The sequence below is a fragment of the Pectinophora gossypiella genome, chromosome 8, assembly GCF_024362695.1.
Source record: "Pectinophora gossypiella chromosome 8, ilPecGoss1.1, whole genome shotgun sequence".
In the NCBI taxonomy this organism is placed as follows: Eukaryota; Metazoa; Arthropoda; class Insecta; order Lepidoptera; family Gelechiidae; genus Pectinophora; species Pectinophora gossypiella.
Window position 1 is genome coordinate 1432319 of NC_065411.1, and position 20718 is coordinate 1453036.

Genomic DNA, 20718 nt, shown 5'->3' on the forward strand with positions numbered 1-20718 from the left:
GTTTTATTTAAACGACAATACCACATGGCTGCTAAATGTTCTTTTTGAATGTGAAAAAGGAGAGGATAAAAAGAAGGTTGTTTTAAAAGGGGGTGCTAGTTGTCTTCTGACGTATTGTAGCTCTGCTTACTTCGAGCGTATGTTCTTCTGCTTTGCGAGTCGATGGCGATCGGTACTATATTTTTGCTGACCCATAATTGGCCACGCTTACGACATCGTCAGTGGCTTCGTGAAGGTCTTGAATAGTGCGCGTATAAACGGCCGCGGAAATGATTACGTGCACAGTTCAGAAGCCTGTCGCATTCACTTTTTTAACAACTTAAAACAAAAGTTACACTAAAATGTTAAAAATGTGAGTGCGACAGGGTCCTAACTAAATACATGTATACTCACAATTGCACATAACACTTAACTGTAACTGTACGTCCGAATGTTCTCCAGACCGTGGTATCTGCGACAATGGAAGTGTTCAGGAACGTCACTACCCAGTTTCTGCCAACACCTAGCAAATGCCACTACTTGTTCAACTTGCGTGACTTCGCGAGAGTCATCAAGGGTGTCATGCTGGTACCATCCAGCAGGATGAAGGACCTGAACAAACTTGTCGTCCTGTGGATACATGAGGTTTACAGAGTGTTCTACGATCGTCTCATCGATGAGACGGATAGGTAAGTTATATAACGATCTTCCTTCTCATGTAAATAAGGTTGAGGTCGGGTTCGAATGCCGGTGGGGACTTATCACAAAAATCACTTTGTGATCCCTAGTTTGGCTAGGACATTACAGGCTGATCACCCGATTGTCTGAAAGTAAGATGATCCGTGCTTCGGAAGGCACGTTAAGCCGTTGGTCTCGCTTACTACTCACTGATGTAAGTATGTAGTCGTTACATGAGCCATGTCAGGGGCCTTTGGCGGCTCAGTAATAACCCTGACACCAGGGTTGATGCGGTTGGTATTCCACCTCATAACCCACACGATAAGAAGAAGACATGGTCGATGTGCCAGTTATTATTATTTCACGAAAAGCGATACGTAAGCTGTGATTCCCGGCCATATCGTAGAAACCGACAGAGGGATTGTGTCCTTCATAATGTGATGGATCATTGCATAGTAGCGGGCTGATCACCGTATATTTCATATCGTTCTGTATTCAGTTTGGTTAGTCAAAGAAGGCAATTCAATAAGAATCTCCTACCCATGTCAATCACCTCCAGTTCAATAAGGGATGCCCAGCATTAGTGGGACGTACGTAAGCTTTTTGTGTTTATACAGAGGGTTAGTGATATCGTAACGAAAACTTACGACGGAAAATTCCACTTGATATTATCTCAGAATCGCGGTCTGAGTTATCCCCCTAAGTATTCTGTATATTTTCCTAGCCCTCCGCCCGCGACTCCGTCCGCGTAACTTCACGATTCTAACTTTAAAATTACAATATTTCGTATAAACTTACTTTTAACCATTTTTTGCCGCGTCAGGTGTGGAAATGCGCAAAATTCGCTCCTAGAAGGAAACCCCATGTCAAACTCCTAGCACTTGTAGTTTCCAAGATTTTGTAATGAGTGATTGAGTCAGACCCCGCTTTTGTATATATAGATAATCTGATGTTCCCTATCCAGGCTAAAGTTGTTCGACACGGTGTTCCACTCGGTGTACGGGAACTTCCGCGTGCACATGGAGGCGGTGATGAAAGAGACCGGCTACATACCTGAAGACGAGAAGTGTTCCAACAAACACGCTGCTAATATCTTCTTCGGCAACTACATGGAGCCGGACGCCGACCCCAAGATCTATGACCAGGTATGTGACAATGACGATCTGTGACCAGCTCTCGCGTTGCGGCAGCTGCCGACCAATAGCCGTACGACGTCTATATACCGCAGATATCATTCGCTGCGTCTATCTATTGGCGGAAGTCCTCGATATATTTTTTTTTGTTTCTAATTTGGTTAATGTATAGTTGCTTTATTTGATTCCCTTTATTTTTTCTTTTTAATTAATATACGCAATTCTATTACAAATTTACAAATTTATAATTTCGCTTTACTTTAGGAATACGTCGTGCCCGTTCGGCGGCGCGGCAGTCGAATGGGAAAAAATATTTTATTTATAAGTACTACCGTAGTAACCAAACTACTTTACCGACCGGGGTGCGGCGCGCGCGATAGATAGGTACTAACACAGACAGACTACACAATACACATTGATGGAATTCGTATTTGTTTATATTATTACATTTATTTACTAGTTTTACCTACATTAATAACTTTCTTTTTTATTCTAACCTTAAGTATTTACGTATACATCTTTGCGATAATATTTGTCTATGTACACTCTAATTCTATTAAAATAATTTGGTATATATTATAATGTATATACACCATTAATCTTGTTTATGGAACACGATGTTCGTGCGTCACCCAACAGGGTCTACATAATATCAGCGTCGTGGTTCACGCCGCGACTTGTGCTGAGCCCTTTTATCTCAGGACGTCCACCACCACCTTATGATCATTTCGACAAACATCCTGCTTTTTTGTAATTGTTTTAGTGGAAAGATATGATGTTGTTGTCTTTGTGTGTGGCGTCCTTTTATAATAAACTTTTTCTATTCTATTCTATAATTCACGCCGCGCGCGGTGCGGTTTCCGTGAAGAACCTGCTTGGATAAATGCAACATTGAAGCAGCTACATCCCCGAGGACGAAAAGTGTTCCTAGATGATGACGTAGTCAAGTGAAATACTTTTTTCGAAACGTTAAAACATTCAAAACAACAAACATCGTTTATATGGCGTTTGTATGTGAGTACAAAATGGTGACGTCATCAATAAACGTGGTCAAACGTCGTACTTACTGATTGTTACGTAATTCATACTCATCATCATCTCTCTAGTATTATCCCGTTTTTTTCACAGGGTTCGCTTACCTAACCTGAAGATTTGACAGGTCCTGCTTACTACGTAATTCTTATTCAGAACGTCAAATTCAATTGATTTTTGTTAATCCTAGACTAGCTTCTATTTCTAGATTAACGTTTTATAATTTACCATTGACCCAGTCTACCTTCTCTCGCAGGTGATGGACATAGTGGACATGGGTCAGAAGATGGAGTACTATCTGTCGGAGTACAACGTGGTGTCGTCCTCTCCAATGTCGCTGGTCATGTTCCGCTACGCGCTCGACCACATCTCTAGAAGTACGCGAGTGTTGCTGCAGGATAACGGTCAGTTCCACTATATCCCAATTGGGGTAGTCAGAGGTACATCCATCGCAAGATTAACCAAGTACCCACACCTCACCGACCTGTCTATAACCAACGTGAGAAGTGGTGACCCGTGTGGCCGTCTATTATGGTCGATCCTATTGTGTTAGTGAAATTAAGAACTCATTGGTGCAAGTGGTAGTCTGGTGGTGGTGGTGGGCTTTGAACTGGCACTCCTCGTTTGAGAAGCAAGCCGGTGAACCACAGTACCACAGTGACTTATACATAACATAAACATCCTATACATGCAGGTAGGCCGCCCCTCGATCAACCGGGGTTTGGAGCATACTCCACTACGCAGCTCCACTGACGTTTGCATACATACTTAACATAAGATCACGCTCTACGTAGGCAGAACTCCTGACATCTTGCCTTCGCTTCTCTACTCTCATCAAAATTTTCGATCGATGGTTTAATGTACTCTTGACCTAACCTTTCTTTAAAACATCTTGACTTGACTGGTTGCATCCACAAGGCAGAGCTGCTATTCACGATCACGAAAGGGCAGATGCGGTTATGCATGCTATTATGATGCTAGCATCAATTGAGATTGTGGTCAAACACGTATTCATATTTTTTATGTCTTCTGCAGGTAACCTGCTGCTTGTGGGTGTTGGCGGTAGCGGCAGATCTAGCGCAGTCAAATTGGCCGCTAGCATTCTTGAAATGAACGTAGTTCAGGTGAAATAAAATGATTTATCTTTTATTAGCAAACTGTCTCTGCGTGAGGGTTCCCACAAATGATGCAGAGATGTGCAGGATCGGTCATCGCGAAATAAACGGCGACAGAGTTTCCTTTCTACTATTTCTGTATCTGTGTCCGTTGTGCTCAATAAAGTATGTTTATCTCCGTTCGTTTCTTCCGCTTTTTAGTGATAATGCACCCATAGGTAACATGTCATTAGCGCGTCAAAAGTGCATGAATGAAAAAAGAAACTACCCACGCAGATTGGCGAATTCCTTCACTACGGTGGCAAGTTCAAAAGGCACAAAAAATATTTTGTCAAAGCAAGACCTTCATAATTCAGTCTTACTGGTCGTAGTATCTATCTCTGAGCTATTCTGAAGAAGTATCGACGTAATAACAAGGACGAGCTTGTTGAAATTATACAATTATTCTAACACCAGATGTTTTATGCCCCCAGATTGAAATATCCCGGGTGTACGGTCAAAATGAGTGGCGAGACGACATTCGTAAGCTGCTCATGAAAGCTGGCATCATTGGGAAACCTATTGTGTTCCTCTTCGCTGACAATCAGGTACGTGTCATCATTATCATCTTGAAGACGTAATCAAAATGTAGGTTCATTAAAGAACACTAATTTAAAGTCCACATACACTTGCATACACAACTTTTAGCCATCGCAAGATGAAATAAATCACAATTCACACGACGTTATGGTAGTGACTGCTATCTCCTATAATGGTCGAGCCAACTGTTAGTGAAAATTGCTAGATAAATTAATAACTCAGTGTTAACGGGGTTCGAACCGGCGCTGCAAGTCTGTGACATTTAACGTGATACTGCATGGAGGGATTAGCCAAGTTGCAATATCCTTTCAATCTCATACCGATAACCAAGGCATAGGTATATCCCGTCCGAGTTAAAAGAACACCTTTTTTTTTTTTTTTTTTTTTTTTTTTTTTTTTTTTTTTTTTTTTTTTTTTTTTTTTTTTTTTTTTTGACGTGACTTATTGTAGATTTGCCGCAGATGGCATTAACTACTTGGCCGGACAAATGGGGAGCGCTGAAGGCTCTCACCCGGTACAACGTTTAAGACAACAGGCCTGAGGGTGCCCAGTTGGGCGCGAACCTCGGCTCAGGGCGTCGTCTGAGAGGAAAAAATATTTAAATATTTGAAAGAATTAATCGACCCTAGCGGGTCGATAGCGATAAGCGCTGAATGAGGGAAATCGTCGACCACGCCGGCGGGGTCGGTATCGGGGTCCTGAAGTGTTTGGTGTCGCGAGCTGATTGGCTGCCTCTATGGCTAGAGTAATCGGGTCGTCGGGATCGTATATTACGTCCTTCGGACGCCGATACTTTTCAGTACCGTCCCTAAGCGGGATGTAATCGGAAGCCGCAACTACCAGGGGATTTGGGTGGTGCGGAGCAGAATCGAAAAAACGTTTGGAAGCTAATTTGAGCCATTGGGCAATGGTTGGCAGACCTAGGTCAATGTGCAGATTTTCATTGCGAAGGAACCACGGAGCTCCCGTGGCTTTCCGCATGAAACGATTTTGTATTACCTGTAGAACACGTAGAACACCTTACCATAGAACAAAGAATCATAAAAGTTATTATCACGTGCTCAGCGATGAAGGAAAACACCGTGAGCAAACCCACATTCCCAAGAAATGCGTTTCGAAGGTATGTGAACTAACCTATAATGGGTTGATTTTCCCTTCGCGGGTTGAAAGGTCAGACAAGTATTCGCTTCTATAAAAACCGGACCTAGCAAATGTTTAGCTTAGGTAAGCGGAAACGGGATAACGTTAGGTAGATGATGACTATGTTTAACGGTCTTGATTGTTCAGATAATGTACGAGGGTATGGTGGAAGACATCAACATGCTTCTGAACACCGGCGACATCCCCAACCTGTACGGCATGGACGAAAAGGTGGAGATACTCGACAAGATGCAGAACGCTGTCAGAGAGGCTGTGAGTATTGTTTCCTTTGTCTATCCGTAATGCACCAGAGCAGAGAATATACGATTATACTACCATGGATTAACCATATACTACGTACCAAATTACGGAATTGTATATTTTGTATTTGTTTTTTTAAGAACGTCTAGGGTCCTGTGCTGAGGTGTTCATTGCGGCTACTTTTTAAAACGCTGCAGTAGTTTTAGACGGAGGAGACAATCGACAAAAAATATGTTTATGTAAAAAACAAAAGGTGCTTCGCCATTGGATAGTTGCTAAAAGGCGCACATATGTAGCGCCGGAGCATTTATACTTACTATCAAAGTGTTGTGAAAGCCCGGGTCTGAAATTTGGTTATCAAATATAGCACTTAGGTATAATGTTGCTTTTTCCTGGTGAAGGAATTTTCACAAGTGGTTCAGTAGTTCCAGAACACTTCATAATAATAATTATTAGTTTAAATAAACTATTTATAATAAAGGAATATTTTCGTCAATTTTGGCCATTTGCAGAAATCATAAAAAAATACGCATACCGCCAGAATAGGTAGGCTCTTCTAAACCTACCTACCTATTCTGGCGATGGCGCTCAGCAAAGGCCTCCCTCTGCATGCTTGTAAACAGGTTTTACATTTGTAGGAGCTTATAATACCATATGGCGAAATAAATAAATACATTTTCAGGGTAGGAAGATGGAGACGACTCCTCTAGCTATGTTCGGGTTCTACGTGGAGCGAGTGAAGGCGAACCTGCGCATAGTGCTGGCCATGTCGCCCATCGGAGACTCGTTCCGCAACCGGCTGCGGATGTTCCCCTCGCTCATCAACTGCTGCACTATTGATTGGTGAGTTTTAAAGCGAAAGCCCGAGTCCACATTGGCTAACATAACACAACACAAGTTAACTAACTATATACATGCCTCCCGGATCCTCAATCAACCGGAGGTGGTATGGAGGATACTCCACCATGCTGCTCCAGTGCGGGTTGGTGGAGATATTGGCTACCTACCCTATCCTAACAGCCTCCTTGGTCCCAGGTTCGAATCCTGGTGGGGACATGTAAACAATAACACTTTGTGAGCCCTGGTTTGGTTAGGACATTACAGGTTGATCACCCGATTGTCTGAACGTAAGGTGATCCGTGGACCTGGATCCTGATACCTAACACGGCGTGGTCGTTTTCCCTCACTCAACGTTTATCGCTATCGGCCTACTACGGTCTTAGACGACGCCCTGAGCCGAGGTTCGCGCTCAACTGGGCACCCTCGGGCCTAATGTCCTAAATTTTGACCTCAACGCTCCTCATTTTTCCGGCCAAGTAGGTGATGCTATATGCGACAAATCAACGATAAGTTATAATGTTAATACAAGTTTCCTGCCTGTAGGTTCACCGCTTGGCCAGCTGAGGCTCTGGAGAAAGTGGCGTCGATGTTCATCTCGCAGATGCATAATATGAACGAAGAGTTGTGCGAGTCTTGCGTCAACATCTGCCAGCTGTTCCACATGACTGTGGTCAAGCTCAGCGACAGGTCACTATAGTTTTCTTATTTTAGTCGATGCGACAGAGTCACCCAGATCAGATTTTTGAAACTATTTGTATTACTAGGTCCACAAGTGATGTCGTAAGTGGCATAAATGAAAGGAAAATGACACTTGTTTTATGCTACAGAGGTGTTTAAAAGCAATATTGTTAATTGACATTTGCAAACGTCAAATTGCAATATTGCTATTTAGATGAATTGAATATCTATAGGCAGAATGGAGGAGTCGGACGTAGCAAGTAAAACTTCATTATAATATATGTAGTATTCAATCCTCAAATCCTCATCTAAAATAAAACAGGAGAAATTGCTTGTCTTATGCATGACAGGCAAGCATTTGACTACGATCTCACTTGATAGTAAGTGTTTTATAGTTTTTATTTGAACTTCTCTTTTTACAAAGGTTTGAAATTCAAAAGGTTCACAACACTGCTGAACAGATTATCGATAATGTACTCGAATTGTAATTGAACGGACTTTGTGTTTCCATGTATAGATTCTGGGACGAGCAGAAGAGAAAAGTATATGTGACCCCGACGAGCTACCTGGAGCTGATCAAGGCGTTTCAGTCCATGTACGCTATGAAGGTGGATCAGATTAACAGGGCCAGAATACGGTGAGGATATCAAGTGTCAAGTCACAAGTCATATTGTAGAATCATATTGCAGTCTTCTTCAATGCAGTCAAATTCAATTATACTTTATTGCACCAAAATAAAATCTACTAGTTACTAAAGTGACTTAACTAGTACGTGGCCTTATCGCTTAAAGCGATTTCTTCTAGGCAACCGTTTAATTCGGCCTACTTTAAACCGTTGCGCGTGCATGAAACGATTTCTGAAACTGAAGGAAGCAGGGAAGTTTGTTAACATCGAAAAAATGGAAATCCATAATTTATGCTTACTCTAGAAAAGCTTCCTAACCGTGTTGTAAATACGCATACAATATGTTATGTAGATAGTATACGTTCGTTCCCTCAAATTAAGAAGTTAAGGCTGTTCAAATAAAGTGCAATATCGATTGTAGTGTCGTTACACGCCGTCTCTTGTGACAAGACACGCCGCGGACACTTCTACAGAGATTGGTTGTTTTACTATACGAGGTATAAGGTGATCAGTAAATAATGACAATTTATTCTGTTCTTATCAGCTACGAAACAGGTCTGGAGCAGCTGGACTTCGCTGCAGGCCAGGTAGCGGTGATGCAGCAGAACCTGCGCGATCTGCAGCCACTGCTGGTGGAAACCAGCGATAAGACAGAGAAGCTCATGATCAAGATTGAACAGGATACCGTCGTTGTTGAGAAGCAGAAAGAGGTTTAAATACCTGTTTATTTCACTAACCTTATTATAAACTCACGCCCGTAATCCCTAATGGGGTGGGTAGAGTCACAAATAATCGAAGACTCAACTTGCAGCTACTGTTGATACGTAGTCCTCAGATGACTAACATTTAATAACCACCACCACCACCAAACAACCAACCTCGACCATAATAGACGGCGATACGGCTCACTACCTATCACGTTGACCTAACAGAATAGCTATGAACTTGTTATTTTATGTAGTAACTTCACTGATGGATGCACAGATAACGACCTCCGTGGTCCAGTGGTTGAGCGTTGGGCTCACGGTCCGGAGGTCCTGGGTTCCATTCCCGGTGGGGACACATCACAAAAATTACTTTGTTGTCCCTAGTTTGGTTAAGACATTACAGTCTAATCACCTAATTGTTCGAAAGTAAGATGATCCGTGCTTCGGAAGGAACGTTAAGCCGTTGGTCCCGGTTACTACTTGCTGATGTAAGTAAGTAGTCGCTACATGAGCCATGTCAGGGGCCTTTAGCGACTCAATAGTAATCCTGACACCAGGGTTAATGAGGTTAGTACTCCACCTCACAATCCACACGATAGAAGAAGACTGATGGATTGGTCTAAAGACTAATCATACCCCAGATACTCCATACACAGACAGCCAACGCACGCTCCCTTTTATTCCTTAGCTATTTACAGCCATTTAGACTAAACTAAAACCCAGAGGCAGTTCTTCTGTTCTGTACTCGCTTGCATTTGTTTCAAAATTTCATCCATTAATTTATGGTTTGGTTATAACAACGTACAAAAAGCATACAATGCGTTCTTGAGCTCCTTATAGAACGTGGTTTAAGCTATTAAAGGGACACATCCTCCAACAGAGAAGGATACACTGTAAGAATCTTTATGAGCGAAAATCTGGTAATCTGTGATTATACGGTTCATTATATTATTGATAGCCTTTTGTACTTTAATGACTTACACCAATAGGGTTTAGAGGGATTAATACTGTCACCAGATCGTCGGCGCCGACGAAGCATTAGCCAACGAAGCGGCGGCGGCGGCTCAAGCCATCAAAGACGACTGCGAGTCGGACTTAGCCGAAGCCGTGCCGGCGCTCGAAGCCGCCTTGGACGCCCTTAACACGCTCAAGCCAGCAGACATCACGCTCGTTAAGAGTATGAAGAACCCCCCATCCGCCGTGAAGCTGGTTATGGAAGCAGTGTGCGTTATGAAGGGGGTTAAAGGGGATAGGAAGATGGACGCTAACGGTAAGCTATAGTTTGATCATCAGGTCAGTCGGATACAAATAGTTAGTATGATACAAATTTGCACATGTTGTAAATATTTTCGCAGAAGGAAATGCCTGTGTATGACTCCCCTCCCTGTGTTGCTCTAAGTTCTTTTTTTACGTAACTTATTGTAGATTTGTCGCAAATGAAATAACTACTTGGCCGGATAAATGCAAAGCGCTGAGAGTTCTGACTCGGACAAAATTTAATACAACAGGCCACGACCACGTCGGCGAGGTCGAAACGCGTGTCGTTATGGTACTTTACGTGGCGGTCTTACTTGTACATAGTCTGCATGTGCTGTAGGGTGTGCTATTGCTTCCTGTAAATAGAAAAAAGCTTTAGTATATTAATGTTTTATTGTATATTTCAACCAGGACGACCGTTCGAGGACTTCTGGGGTCCGTCGCAGAAGATGCTAGGAGACATGAAGTTCCTGGAGAGCCTCAAGAACTACGATAAGGACAACATCGCGCCCGCTATCATGAAGAAGATTAGAGACAAGTGCGCTTTATTAGTTTTATATAACATGACACAACATAAGCTCACGACTATATCTCAATTAGGGTAGTCAGAGGTACATCCTTTGCAAGAAGAACTAAGTACCCACGCTTCACTGAGCTTTCTATTAGTTTTAAATAAACACATAAACAACCTACACACGTGGCACTGCTGGGGCATACATGCGTTTTCTCAATCAACCAGAAGAGGTATGAAGCGTACTCCACCACGCTGCTCTAATGCAGGTTGGTGAAGGAGTTTGGGCTACTTATCCGGGATCAACAGCTGAAACACAGAATCGACTTACTTTTTCAGACAACCATGATTGACATGATTCAACTTGCAATGTCCTATCCAAACAAAGATGTTATGTTTGTTTTGTGGTAAACCTGAAAATCCCGTGTCACAGATATATCCCCGACCGCGACTTCGACCCGGCGGTGATCTCGAAGGTGTCTTCTGCCTGCGAGGGTCTCTGCCGGTGGGTGCGAGCCATGGACGTCTACGATAGAGTCATAAAGGTCAGATTATTGAAACTATTTTTTAATTACCTCAAGACGTTTTCCTTCACTGCTGTGCACGTGAGAATCATTTATGATCCAAACATGAATTCGAAAACAAGCTTGAAATTGGTTTGGACTTTGGACCCGTGCTGAGATTTGAACGACCTCACAGTGAGAGTAGAGAAAAGAATTGACTGAATTAAGATTCTGATTCTGTGCAATAAAGTGTTTGATTTGAGAACCAAGCGTTCTTCCAACTATGCCACCACGGCTCCTATAGTTTGCATCACTAATGAGTGTAATATGCAACCAGGTGGTGGCGCCGAAGAAAGCTGCGTTGCTGGAAGCGGAAACGGAACTGCAGACACAGATGAACACGCTGAACGCCAAACGGGCCCAGTTGCAGCGCGTGCTCGACAAACTACAGGTGACGTGTTTATTCAAATATCTAGAGTATTCCATCCCACAAAAGCCACCCCCCCATTTAGTGGGTCGCCTATAATATTATTTGGGTAACCTGAATAGGCTAGTTTTCAGCTAGTCAAATCAGTTACTATTTTCAAAACGCCAAAACGCGAAATGACTATGGAATATGTATGAAAAAGCACACTGTGACGTCATAGAAAATCGGGATAAAATGTCGGATTTATTATTACGATTTACTTGAGTAAAATTCATAAATAAGTTAAAAAGAAAATGTTTTTCATTAGTTCAGATCCGTCTTTAATTAGTAATAACAATTTCATAATTTATCTTGTACCTAGTACATATTCTTTTGGACACATATTCTTCTGCAATGAGTAAACTAAAATGAAATAATATGTACATGTACTTGTTTCTCACAGACACTGAACGACGAATTCGCTGAGATGACGCGCAAGAAGAAAGGTCTGGAGGACGAGATAGACCTGTGCTCCACCAAGTTGACGCGCGCTGAACAGCTGATCGGAGGACTAGGAGGCGAGAAGACACGGTGGACTGAGCTGGCCGCCGACCTCCTAGAGCTGCTGGGGAACATCATTGGTATGAACTTGTTTTACTGTACCGCAGCGGCGGTTTTACCGGCGCAGCGGTTAACGCGCTCGGTCTGCGATTGTTGAAGTAAAGCAACCTTCGCAAAGGCCGGTCATAGGATGGGTGACCACAAAAAAAAAGTTTTCATAGCTAACACTCTGTATCAAAAGCATTATTCACTCAGGTGACGTGCTGCTCTCAGCCGGCTGCATCGCCTACCTGGGCCCCTACACCGTTAACTACAGGCGAGAGATCGTACAGTTGTGGAACGAACGGACCATAGAACTGAGTAAGTATTCTTCACTTCACAGACAACAACTTCTCTTCGTAGATATACATAAGTGCTATTTTTACATACTAATATCAAGTTTTGTTAATTTTATTTTTATTTTGATTCATTTGTTAGGTGTTGTTCTAGCTTACGCAAACCTACCGGCTCACAGCGTGGTGTACTGCTACGAAATCCGTTTCCAAAAAGTAAAAAAATAATAGAAAAGAAAACTTCGCTTACTTTTTACTTTGAGTTTCCTTAAGCACGGGTGAGTGCTATAAAAAGAAATAAAAATCATTTAAAGTCCTTTTCGAGTTGCCTAAAGGGATAAACGATGACTTTTTACTCCTTTTCATATAAAGGTAGAACTATTGTAAAAAGCATCCTCGATTTATGTAATGTCTTCCTGAAAAAAACTTATGAAACAACTTTGGTATTGTGCAGAGATCCCATGCTCGGAACAGTTCTCTCTGATCACTACGTTGGGCGAGCCGGTGGTGATACGCGCGTGGAACATCGCCGGCCTGCCCGTGGATTCCTTCTCCATTGAGAACGGCATCATCGTCGAGAAGTCCCGCCGATGGGGACTCATGATCGATCCGCAAGGTAACACAAATTGGCTTTATATTATAGGCTAGTTTCCAACTTTTTACTAAACCTTAAAACACGATATTACTATGGAATTTGTATAAAAAACTTGATAAAATGACAGAATTATTATTATGTTTTTCTTGACCCAAATTCATAAATAAGTTAAAAATAGAAAATTTTTATCGTAAATTTTCGATCTGTCTTTATTTAGTGGTCAGAATTTCATAATTTATCTTTGACTTAGGACTCTACTTAATTGGTAAAGTACCATATCGCCAATCAAGAATTAGATATTGGATTATATTTCTTGGCCGGAGTCTTATCCAAAACATGTTGTTAAGAAATTGAGACCCCATATTTTTACCTGGATTGAAATACCTTAGCGCATCTATTTTTCTAGATTCTCCTTACACTCTAATGTGCCTAATCTATCTATCTACATATTCAGTCTGTATCCGCTCACTGCTGGACTTCCTCTCTTTTTATGTCATCCTTTCTGGATCTGTGCAGTGAGCCTAATAGACAGTGTTTATTAGTAAGTATTGTATTAACAGAACAAGCAAACAAATGGGTAAAGAACATGGAGCGCGAGAACCAACTGAAGGTGATCAAGCTGACGGACTCCAACTACGTGCGAGTGCTGGAGAACGCCATCCAGATGGGCGTCCCCGTCATACTGGAGAACATACGCGAGCAGCTGGATGCTGTGCTCGAGCCCGTGCTGCTGAGGAACATCTTCAGGTAACTGCAACTCGCTACGTAGACTTTCAGCGTCGTGGCTGCATTGAGGACGGCCACAGCCGCCATATGATTATTCCGACCAGCAACAAGCAACATTATTTTTCTTCTACGTACAATGCTGGAGAATGCTATATAATGGACATCTTCTTCATACTGAAGAACATCCACTCTCATTCTTGTCAGTATCGTTTTACGCTATCTTACTAAGTCGATCGTTCGCATTATTTGAACTCACGTTTTTCCTTTTTGCGGTCTTTTGTCACTGATGGTACTAGCTGCTACCCGCGACTTCTATTAAACCCTACTATTAAAACTATAGAAATTTCATACAAACTTTGAACCCCTTCTTCCCCCCCCCCCCTTCCGTTCCCTTCTTAATCCTCATTAGGAATTGAATTCCTTAAAATCCCGTCTTAGTGAGCATCTACGTTCTAAAAGGCACCCCCATGCAAAATTTGAAAATCTTAGCACTTCTTGATGAGAGTGAGTCAGTCAGTGACATTTCACTTTTGCATTATAGATTTAACGTATAACTTCCATTATCCAGGTCAGGCGGTGTGGACTGTCTGAAGCTTGGAGACACCATCCTGGAGTACAACCACAGCTTCAGGTTCTACATCACTACTAGGCTTAGCAATCCACACTATCTGCCCGAAATTGCTGTTAAGGTATGTAGTCGTTTCATTTTGGTGGCATAATACTCTCATATCTATTTCTTTAAGTAAGGTAAAAGACACAAACGAAACCGCGAGTGGTTAGTAAGCTAGATGACAATCTATTGAAATGACATTACTATGCCACGTCATAGAGTCGAGATTTTCTTCACTTATTTCTACGTGCTTAATTCTTAATTCAAATTCGCAAATAAGATCATCTTAAGACTGTCTTCTGTTTTTAGGTTAGCATTCCATAATTTATTTTTTCCCTGCCATGTACCCAAATAAAAAAGTGTACTTTATTTGCACAGGTGACGCTTCTAAACTTCATGATCACGCCGCAAGGATTGCAAGATCAGCTGTTGGGCATTGTGGTGGCGCAGGACCGACCCGAGCTCGAGCTCAAGAAAAATCAGCTGATCGTCGAGGGTGCCAACAACAAACGGATGCTCAAGGAAATAGAAGACCAGATCTTAGAGGTACGGGGTTTCAGATACATCACAGTTAGCGGCGGCAAATAGGCTAGTTTCCAACTAGTCAAATTCCTTTTTACTAAACTTCAAACCACAAAATGACTATGCAATTTGTATGAAAAACTGTGTCGTCATAGAAAAACGTGATATGATGTCGCATTTATTATGGCATTATTCTTATTAAAAATTATAAATAAGTTACATAGAAAAAAGAAAATATTTTCGTCAGTTTTAGATTAATCTTCATTTAGTAATCAGAATTTTATACTTTACCTTCGACCTAAGACACTACCGAATTACCGAATGGTAACAGGCAGCCGATATCTACACACTTGGTATTGTAATCCTTAGATAATGTCGAGTGGTTACCAGCTCATTCCCGTTATAGATAATTCGTCACAGTTAAGAAGACACAATCCCTCGTTTGACATCTTGTTTACTACAGTCGCAATAAATATCTTTGACTGTTAATAGTTTTATACAATTCATTCATTTTTCTGCTCCTGTTGACTGAGGAGAGGCCAGTGCCCAGTAGTGGGACGTATATAGGTTATTTATGTATGTTATTTAAGAGTCTTAAGTAGTTGTAAAGAACAAAGATGTAAAGGAAATGAGGCATATAAGCAATACTCCCAACCCATTCCCAGGAAATACTAAAAAAAACATTAAAATCCCCAGGTACTGTCCTCAGCGGGCAACATCCTAGAAGACGAGTCAGCCAACAGGATCCTATCAACATCCAAGGTTCTCTCCACGGAGATCCAGGCCAAGCAAGCTGTGTCAGCCGTCACGGAGAAGGAGATAGATGATGCACGTCTACTGTACGTGCCCGTGTCCAAACACGGATCTGTGCTGTTCTTCTGCATATCTGACCTGTCCAACATCGATCCTATGTACCAGTACTCTTTGGGTTGGTGAGTATGAAGACGTGAAGTTGTATATAAATAACATTCATGAGGGAATAATGCAAGGGAGAGAGAGAGAGCATGTATTTCTGCTATTTAATTCTTCTTTCTTAATATAGGTTGTGAGGATCACCAACCTTATCAACCCTGGTGCCAGGGTTATTACTGAGCCGCCAAACGCCCCTGACATGATTCGTGTAACGACTACCTACTTACATCAGCAAGTAGTAACCGTGCCAACAGCTTAACGTTCCTTCCGAAGCACGGATCATCTTATTTAATTGAGACCACCGCTTTAAAAAAGTTTTTTTTTTATTTTGAAAGTTCCTTATAATTAACTTCAGACTGATGCGGCTCACTACCTATTATGTTGATCTAACTGAAAGCTCGGTGAGGTATGGGCACTTACGAGTTCATCTTGTGATGGATGTACTCGTGAGCCGTATGTTCTGTGTTTTGTTTAAATATATCAGTTGCCTCTTGCCACCAGGTTCATAAACCTCTACAACCAGGCGATCTTGAACTCTCCCAAGAGTGACATCCTGGAACAACGCCTTGAGGGGCTGAACGCATATTTCACTAAGAGCATCTACGAGAACGTTTGCCGCTCCCTGTTTGAGAAGGACAAGCTGATATTCTCTCTTGTTCTCACCATTGGTATATTGCGAGCTAAGGTATGTAATCCTACTATTACGACTTGAATTAAAACTATTATATAACATACTCCACTGCTGAGCACAGGTCCTGAGGAGGTACGGAGCATACCAAAACTAAACTAAGACTGGGGTAAGACCGTCATGTTCGTAGATTTAATATAATATGTGGGTACCTTGTTATAACAAAAAAAGCAGTGTTTTATTTTTTTATATAGTTCTTCCCGGCTTGATAAGCCAAAGAGCGGGTTCAATCCCCGTCCGAACCAGATTTTTGATCTTTAGTTCTTTTTGAACCAACCGGCAGAGCAGCAACGAGGTGACGTATGCTCCATACCCCTCTGTCTCCTGTGAGGTTAAACCAACCGTGAGACGTATATAGGCCATTTACGTATGTTATGTATTTCTCGTTGAATTTAAAAAATAGAAAAGCATATAATGCGCTTCCAGGGTAAGATAGATGACGAGCAAGTGGCTTTCCTACTGACGGGCGGGGTGTCTCTGGAGAACCCTCACGCCAACCCGGCTCACCACTGGCTGACAGACAAGGCCTGGTCGGAGATAGTGCGCTCCAGCAACCTTAACGAGTGAGTTTGTTGAACAGAGTGTTTAGTGATTCATATCCTTGTTCAAAATATTATAGAAGGAAAGCTAGAATGAAAGAGAGGAAGGGGAAGACCAAGAAGAGCTTACATGGAACAGATTAAAGAAAAGGTTAACGTCGTGTCTTATAGGGAAGTCAAGGAATTGGCCTTTGATAGACTGGAATGGAAAATGCTACACCGACAAGAGCGTGGCTCTTAAATTGATGATGATGATGATCCTTATTCAAACTACTACATAACCCGTGCTTATCAGCTTGATTAGCCCTACACTCAGGCCTGTTGTCTTAAATTTTGTACCGGGTGAGAGCCCTCAGCGCTCCCCATCTGCCCGGCCAAGTAGTTAATGCCATCTGCGGCAAATCTATATATACAATTTTTGAAGGGTTTTTTGAATTTCTGCCTAAAATGACCCTTTTTATTACACCAAGGAACAATTACAACTTTCACCCATTATTAGTCTGATCAAAATAAAGAGAAGCAATATAAGTAGCAACATCATTCTATACATAATGTGATCCAAATATCAAGCAACAATTAGTTTTATATATGCTTCTGCCATTACATTACATTTTTGAATAATTATGTACCCCAGCAATGAGAAAATAATTTTAAAATTAATAGGTTGGTGCTAATTCCTGTAAATACCATCTAATTTTATTTTAAGTTATATCTGTCATTTTCTTATCCACCGAAAAGGAAAGGGACGGGTAATCGACAAGCATAAAATTTTTGGAACACAGGTCAATTTTAATCACAAATCTAAAACAGCCGTCTAAAAATTTTACATCAGTCAATAACCCGACACAGTTAAGTAGACAGCACGTCAAACGGATTGCATACCAGCGACGTACCTTTTGATTCGCCCGGGTTATTCATTCATTTAATCATTCTTCGTAAAATTAAGAGTTGTGAATCATCCGTCCCTTTCCTTTTCGGCGGATAAGAAAATGACAGATATAACTTAAAATAAAATTAGATAATTAGCACCATTATCACGTTAAACGTCAACAACGCCATCGACGACATGTGGTTGGGGAACATCGATTGGAAAGTTCCTCATTCGTCTCGATTATTAGCTTTTGTAGAAATAAAAACACTTCCGAGAGTTTGAGACATGGCTAGGCCCACTGTCTTCCTCTTACGCTTTATCGTCGTGGATGTTTTCCACACTAGGGTGCTAAAGCTTTTCAGATAGTAGTAACATTAGCGTGCTCCATATTAGGCGTTTTCGCTTACCAACTGGCGGGCAACCGCTAAAGAGAAAAAACTGGACATTTAACATATTCTATTGACAGATTTTTGGATGTAATACGAAAGAGATATCATTCTAGAAAGCTTTCTCTTCGGTTTTTGTAGGTTTTTTTTCTAATGTGATATTTGTTTTTCAGTCTGGGTGACTTCCGGGAGAGCTTCAAAAAGAATTTGGTAGCTTGGAAGGAGTATTACGACCTCTCCGCACCTCAGGAACACAACTTCCCTGCGCCCTTCGAAAACATCAAGGGCATACCGAAACTTATCATGCTAAGGTATGTGACGTCATTTGTACACTTTTAGACGTTACGGAATGTCTGAAAACCCGAAATTTGGCACTCTGCGGAATTCTACGAAAGCACAGTCTCCGAGCTTGGAGCGAGCTTGACTTGTCGCGGTAGTAAGTATATGTTGACGTCACATCTGGCAAACTCCGTTGCTACGCGCCATATTATAAATAAGCTAGCCAACGGGGGTAATATTGTATGGTACATTTATATTATACTAGCGACCCTTCTAGCGGCTAGCGGCTTCGCTCGGGTGTTATGCTGAGAAAAAAATGAAATTATTTACGACATCACATTAAAAACCTCAAAAATAACAGTATTTCTCCACTATTTAATGGATCTTATTATACATATAAACCTTCCTCTTGAATCACTCTATCTATTAAAGAAAACCGCATTAAAATCCGTTGCGTAGTTTTAAAGATTTAAGCGTACATAGGGATATAGGGACAGAAAAAGCGACTTTGTTTTATACTACGTAGTGATTTATATTGTGATCTTCTATAAATTCTCAGTTAGTCATTTTTCATTTCGCTCCCAGATGCATCCGCCCGGACAAGTTAATCCCGGTGGTTCAGCAGTACGTGATAGAAGAAATGGGTCGCACCTATATCGAGCCTCCGCCCTTCGACCTTGAGAAGTCTTACAACGATAGCAACTCCTGTTCGCCGCTCATCTTCATCTTATCACCAGGGTCAGATCCTATGACCGGTCTGGTTAAATTTTCTATGGAGAAGAAAGTCATCAGCTTTGAAACCATCTCCCTTGGGCAGGGACAGGTGAGTCAGTACAACATACACATACTTACATAAATTCACGCCTAGTTCCCACCGGGGCAAATAGAGACTATGTAATTCCATTTGCTTTAATCTTGACACACTTCTCTTGGTTCCTCCACATTCAGCAATCGCGCAATCGTCAATACAACATAAACAGCGTGTATTTATATCCTATTGCTAGGCACGGCCTCCCCTTGGTCAACCGGAGGGGGTGTAGAGCATGGCCCACCGCGCTGCTCCATGCAGGTTGGGGGAGACAGCAACTGCTGCTAGCCGAGTTTACTAACCCTGGCAATACAACTTCCGTACCTTATTTTATGCTGTGACTTATTTTAGATTTGCCGCAAATGATATTCGCCACTTAGCCGGACAAATAGGGAGAGCTGAGGTCTCTCACCCGGTATAAATAGGCTACTTGACAACCTAGTCAAATGAGATACTTTTTACGAAACGTCACAACGAAAGTTTTCTTTGGAGCTTGTATGGAAATACTGTCCTGGGAGGTCATCAATAAGAGCTGTCAAACGTCGTACTCATTGTTGCTTAATTCATAAATAAAATCCGAAAATAAGTCGAAAAGTAAAATGAGATTGAATTTTGATCATCTTAGATTGGCTTCTTTTTCTAGATTAGCATTTTATAATTTATCTTTGACCCAGTCAAATACCCAATTTAAGACAAAAGGCCTGAAAGTGCCCAGTTGGTCGCGAACCTCAACTCAGGGCGTCGTCTAGGATTTATATTTCAAATATTTACTCGAACCTAGTGGGCCGATAGCGATAAGCGCTGAATGAGGGAAATGTCGACCACGCCGGCGATGTCAGTATCTGGGAACTTCTGGTCTCGTGTGCTGTAGTACGAAGCTTAATCCTACAATAATTCCTCCAGGGTCCAATAGCAGCAGGCATGATAAACACAGCTATCCAGAATGGTGGCTGGGTGGTGCTCCAGAACTGCCACGTGATGGACTCGTGGATGGGCGAGCTGGAGCGCATCTGCGCCGAGGTCATCATCCCTCAAAACACCCATCACAACTTCCGATGCTGGCTCACGTCGTACCCTAGCAGGGCGTTCCCCGTCACCGTGCTGCAGAACGGTGGGGTTTTCAATACTTTATAATATTAATAGGAAACATACAGCTTATATAACACGCATATTAGGTAGTCCAGAGGGATTAAAAACGCCACATCAAAGAAATCCTGACAATCCTGGTTTCTCCAACACGAAAAAGCAATATTGCAATTTGACAATTGCGCATATAAGAGGTAAATGCGCAAAGTCAACAAATACAGACAGCTAAGCTGCAGTAGTTTTAGGGGGATGAGACGTTCGTTATGTAAAAACTGTCAAAACAAAGTGTAGTTACATTTGTACCATAAAGTGAACTAATAAACTTCTGAATAAAGATATTTTTGAATTTTAATATTGCT

General features: G+C 41.8%; 1 protein-coding gene across 1 annotated transcript in view; it reads left to right on the forward strand.

The window, feature by feature from the left end:
- Positions 1-20718, forward strand: part of LOC126369093 (dynein axonemal heavy chain 3) — a 73063-nt gene that overhangs the window by 37937 nt on the left and 14408 nt on the right. Inside the window, exons 39-64 of the mRNA XM_050013386.1 lie at positions 442-668; positions 1622-1802; positions 3079-3226; positions 3858-3946; positions 4411-4524; positions 5804-5929; positions 6600-6760; positions 7301-7444; positions 7953-8072; positions 8605-8770; positions 9785-10037; positions 10436-10562; positions 10969-11080; positions 11376-11489; positions 11908-12085; positions 12261-12365; positions 12792-12953; positions 13493-13679; positions 14227-14347; positions 14647-14814; positions 15487-15722; positions 16204-16387; positions 16817-16953; positions 18360-18497; positions 19051-19288; positions 20177-20384. Of these exons, the coding sequence (XP_049869343.1) occupies positions 442-668; positions 1622-1802; positions 3079-3226; positions 3858-3946; positions 4411-4524; positions 5804-5929; positions 6600-6760; positions 7301-7444; positions 7953-8072; positions 8605-8770; positions 9785-10037; positions 10436-10562; positions 10969-11080; positions 11376-11489; positions 11908-12085; positions 12261-12365; positions 12792-12953; positions 13493-13679; positions 14227-14347; positions 14647-14814; positions 15487-15722; positions 16204-16387; positions 16817-16953; positions 18360-18497; positions 19051-19288; positions 20177-20384 (4144 nt within the window). The remainder of the gene's footprint in view (positions 1-441; positions 669-1621; positions 1803-3078; positions 3227-3857; positions 3947-4410; positions 4525-5803; positions 5930-6599; positions 6761-7300; positions 7445-7952; positions 8073-8604; positions 8771-9784; positions 10038-10435; positions 10563-10968; positions 11081-11375; positions 11490-11907; positions 12086-12260; positions 12366-12791; positions 12954-13492; positions 13680-14226; positions 14348-14646; positions 14815-15486; positions 15723-16203; positions 16388-16816; positions 16954-18359; positions 18498-19050; positions 19289-20176; positions 20385-20718) is intronic.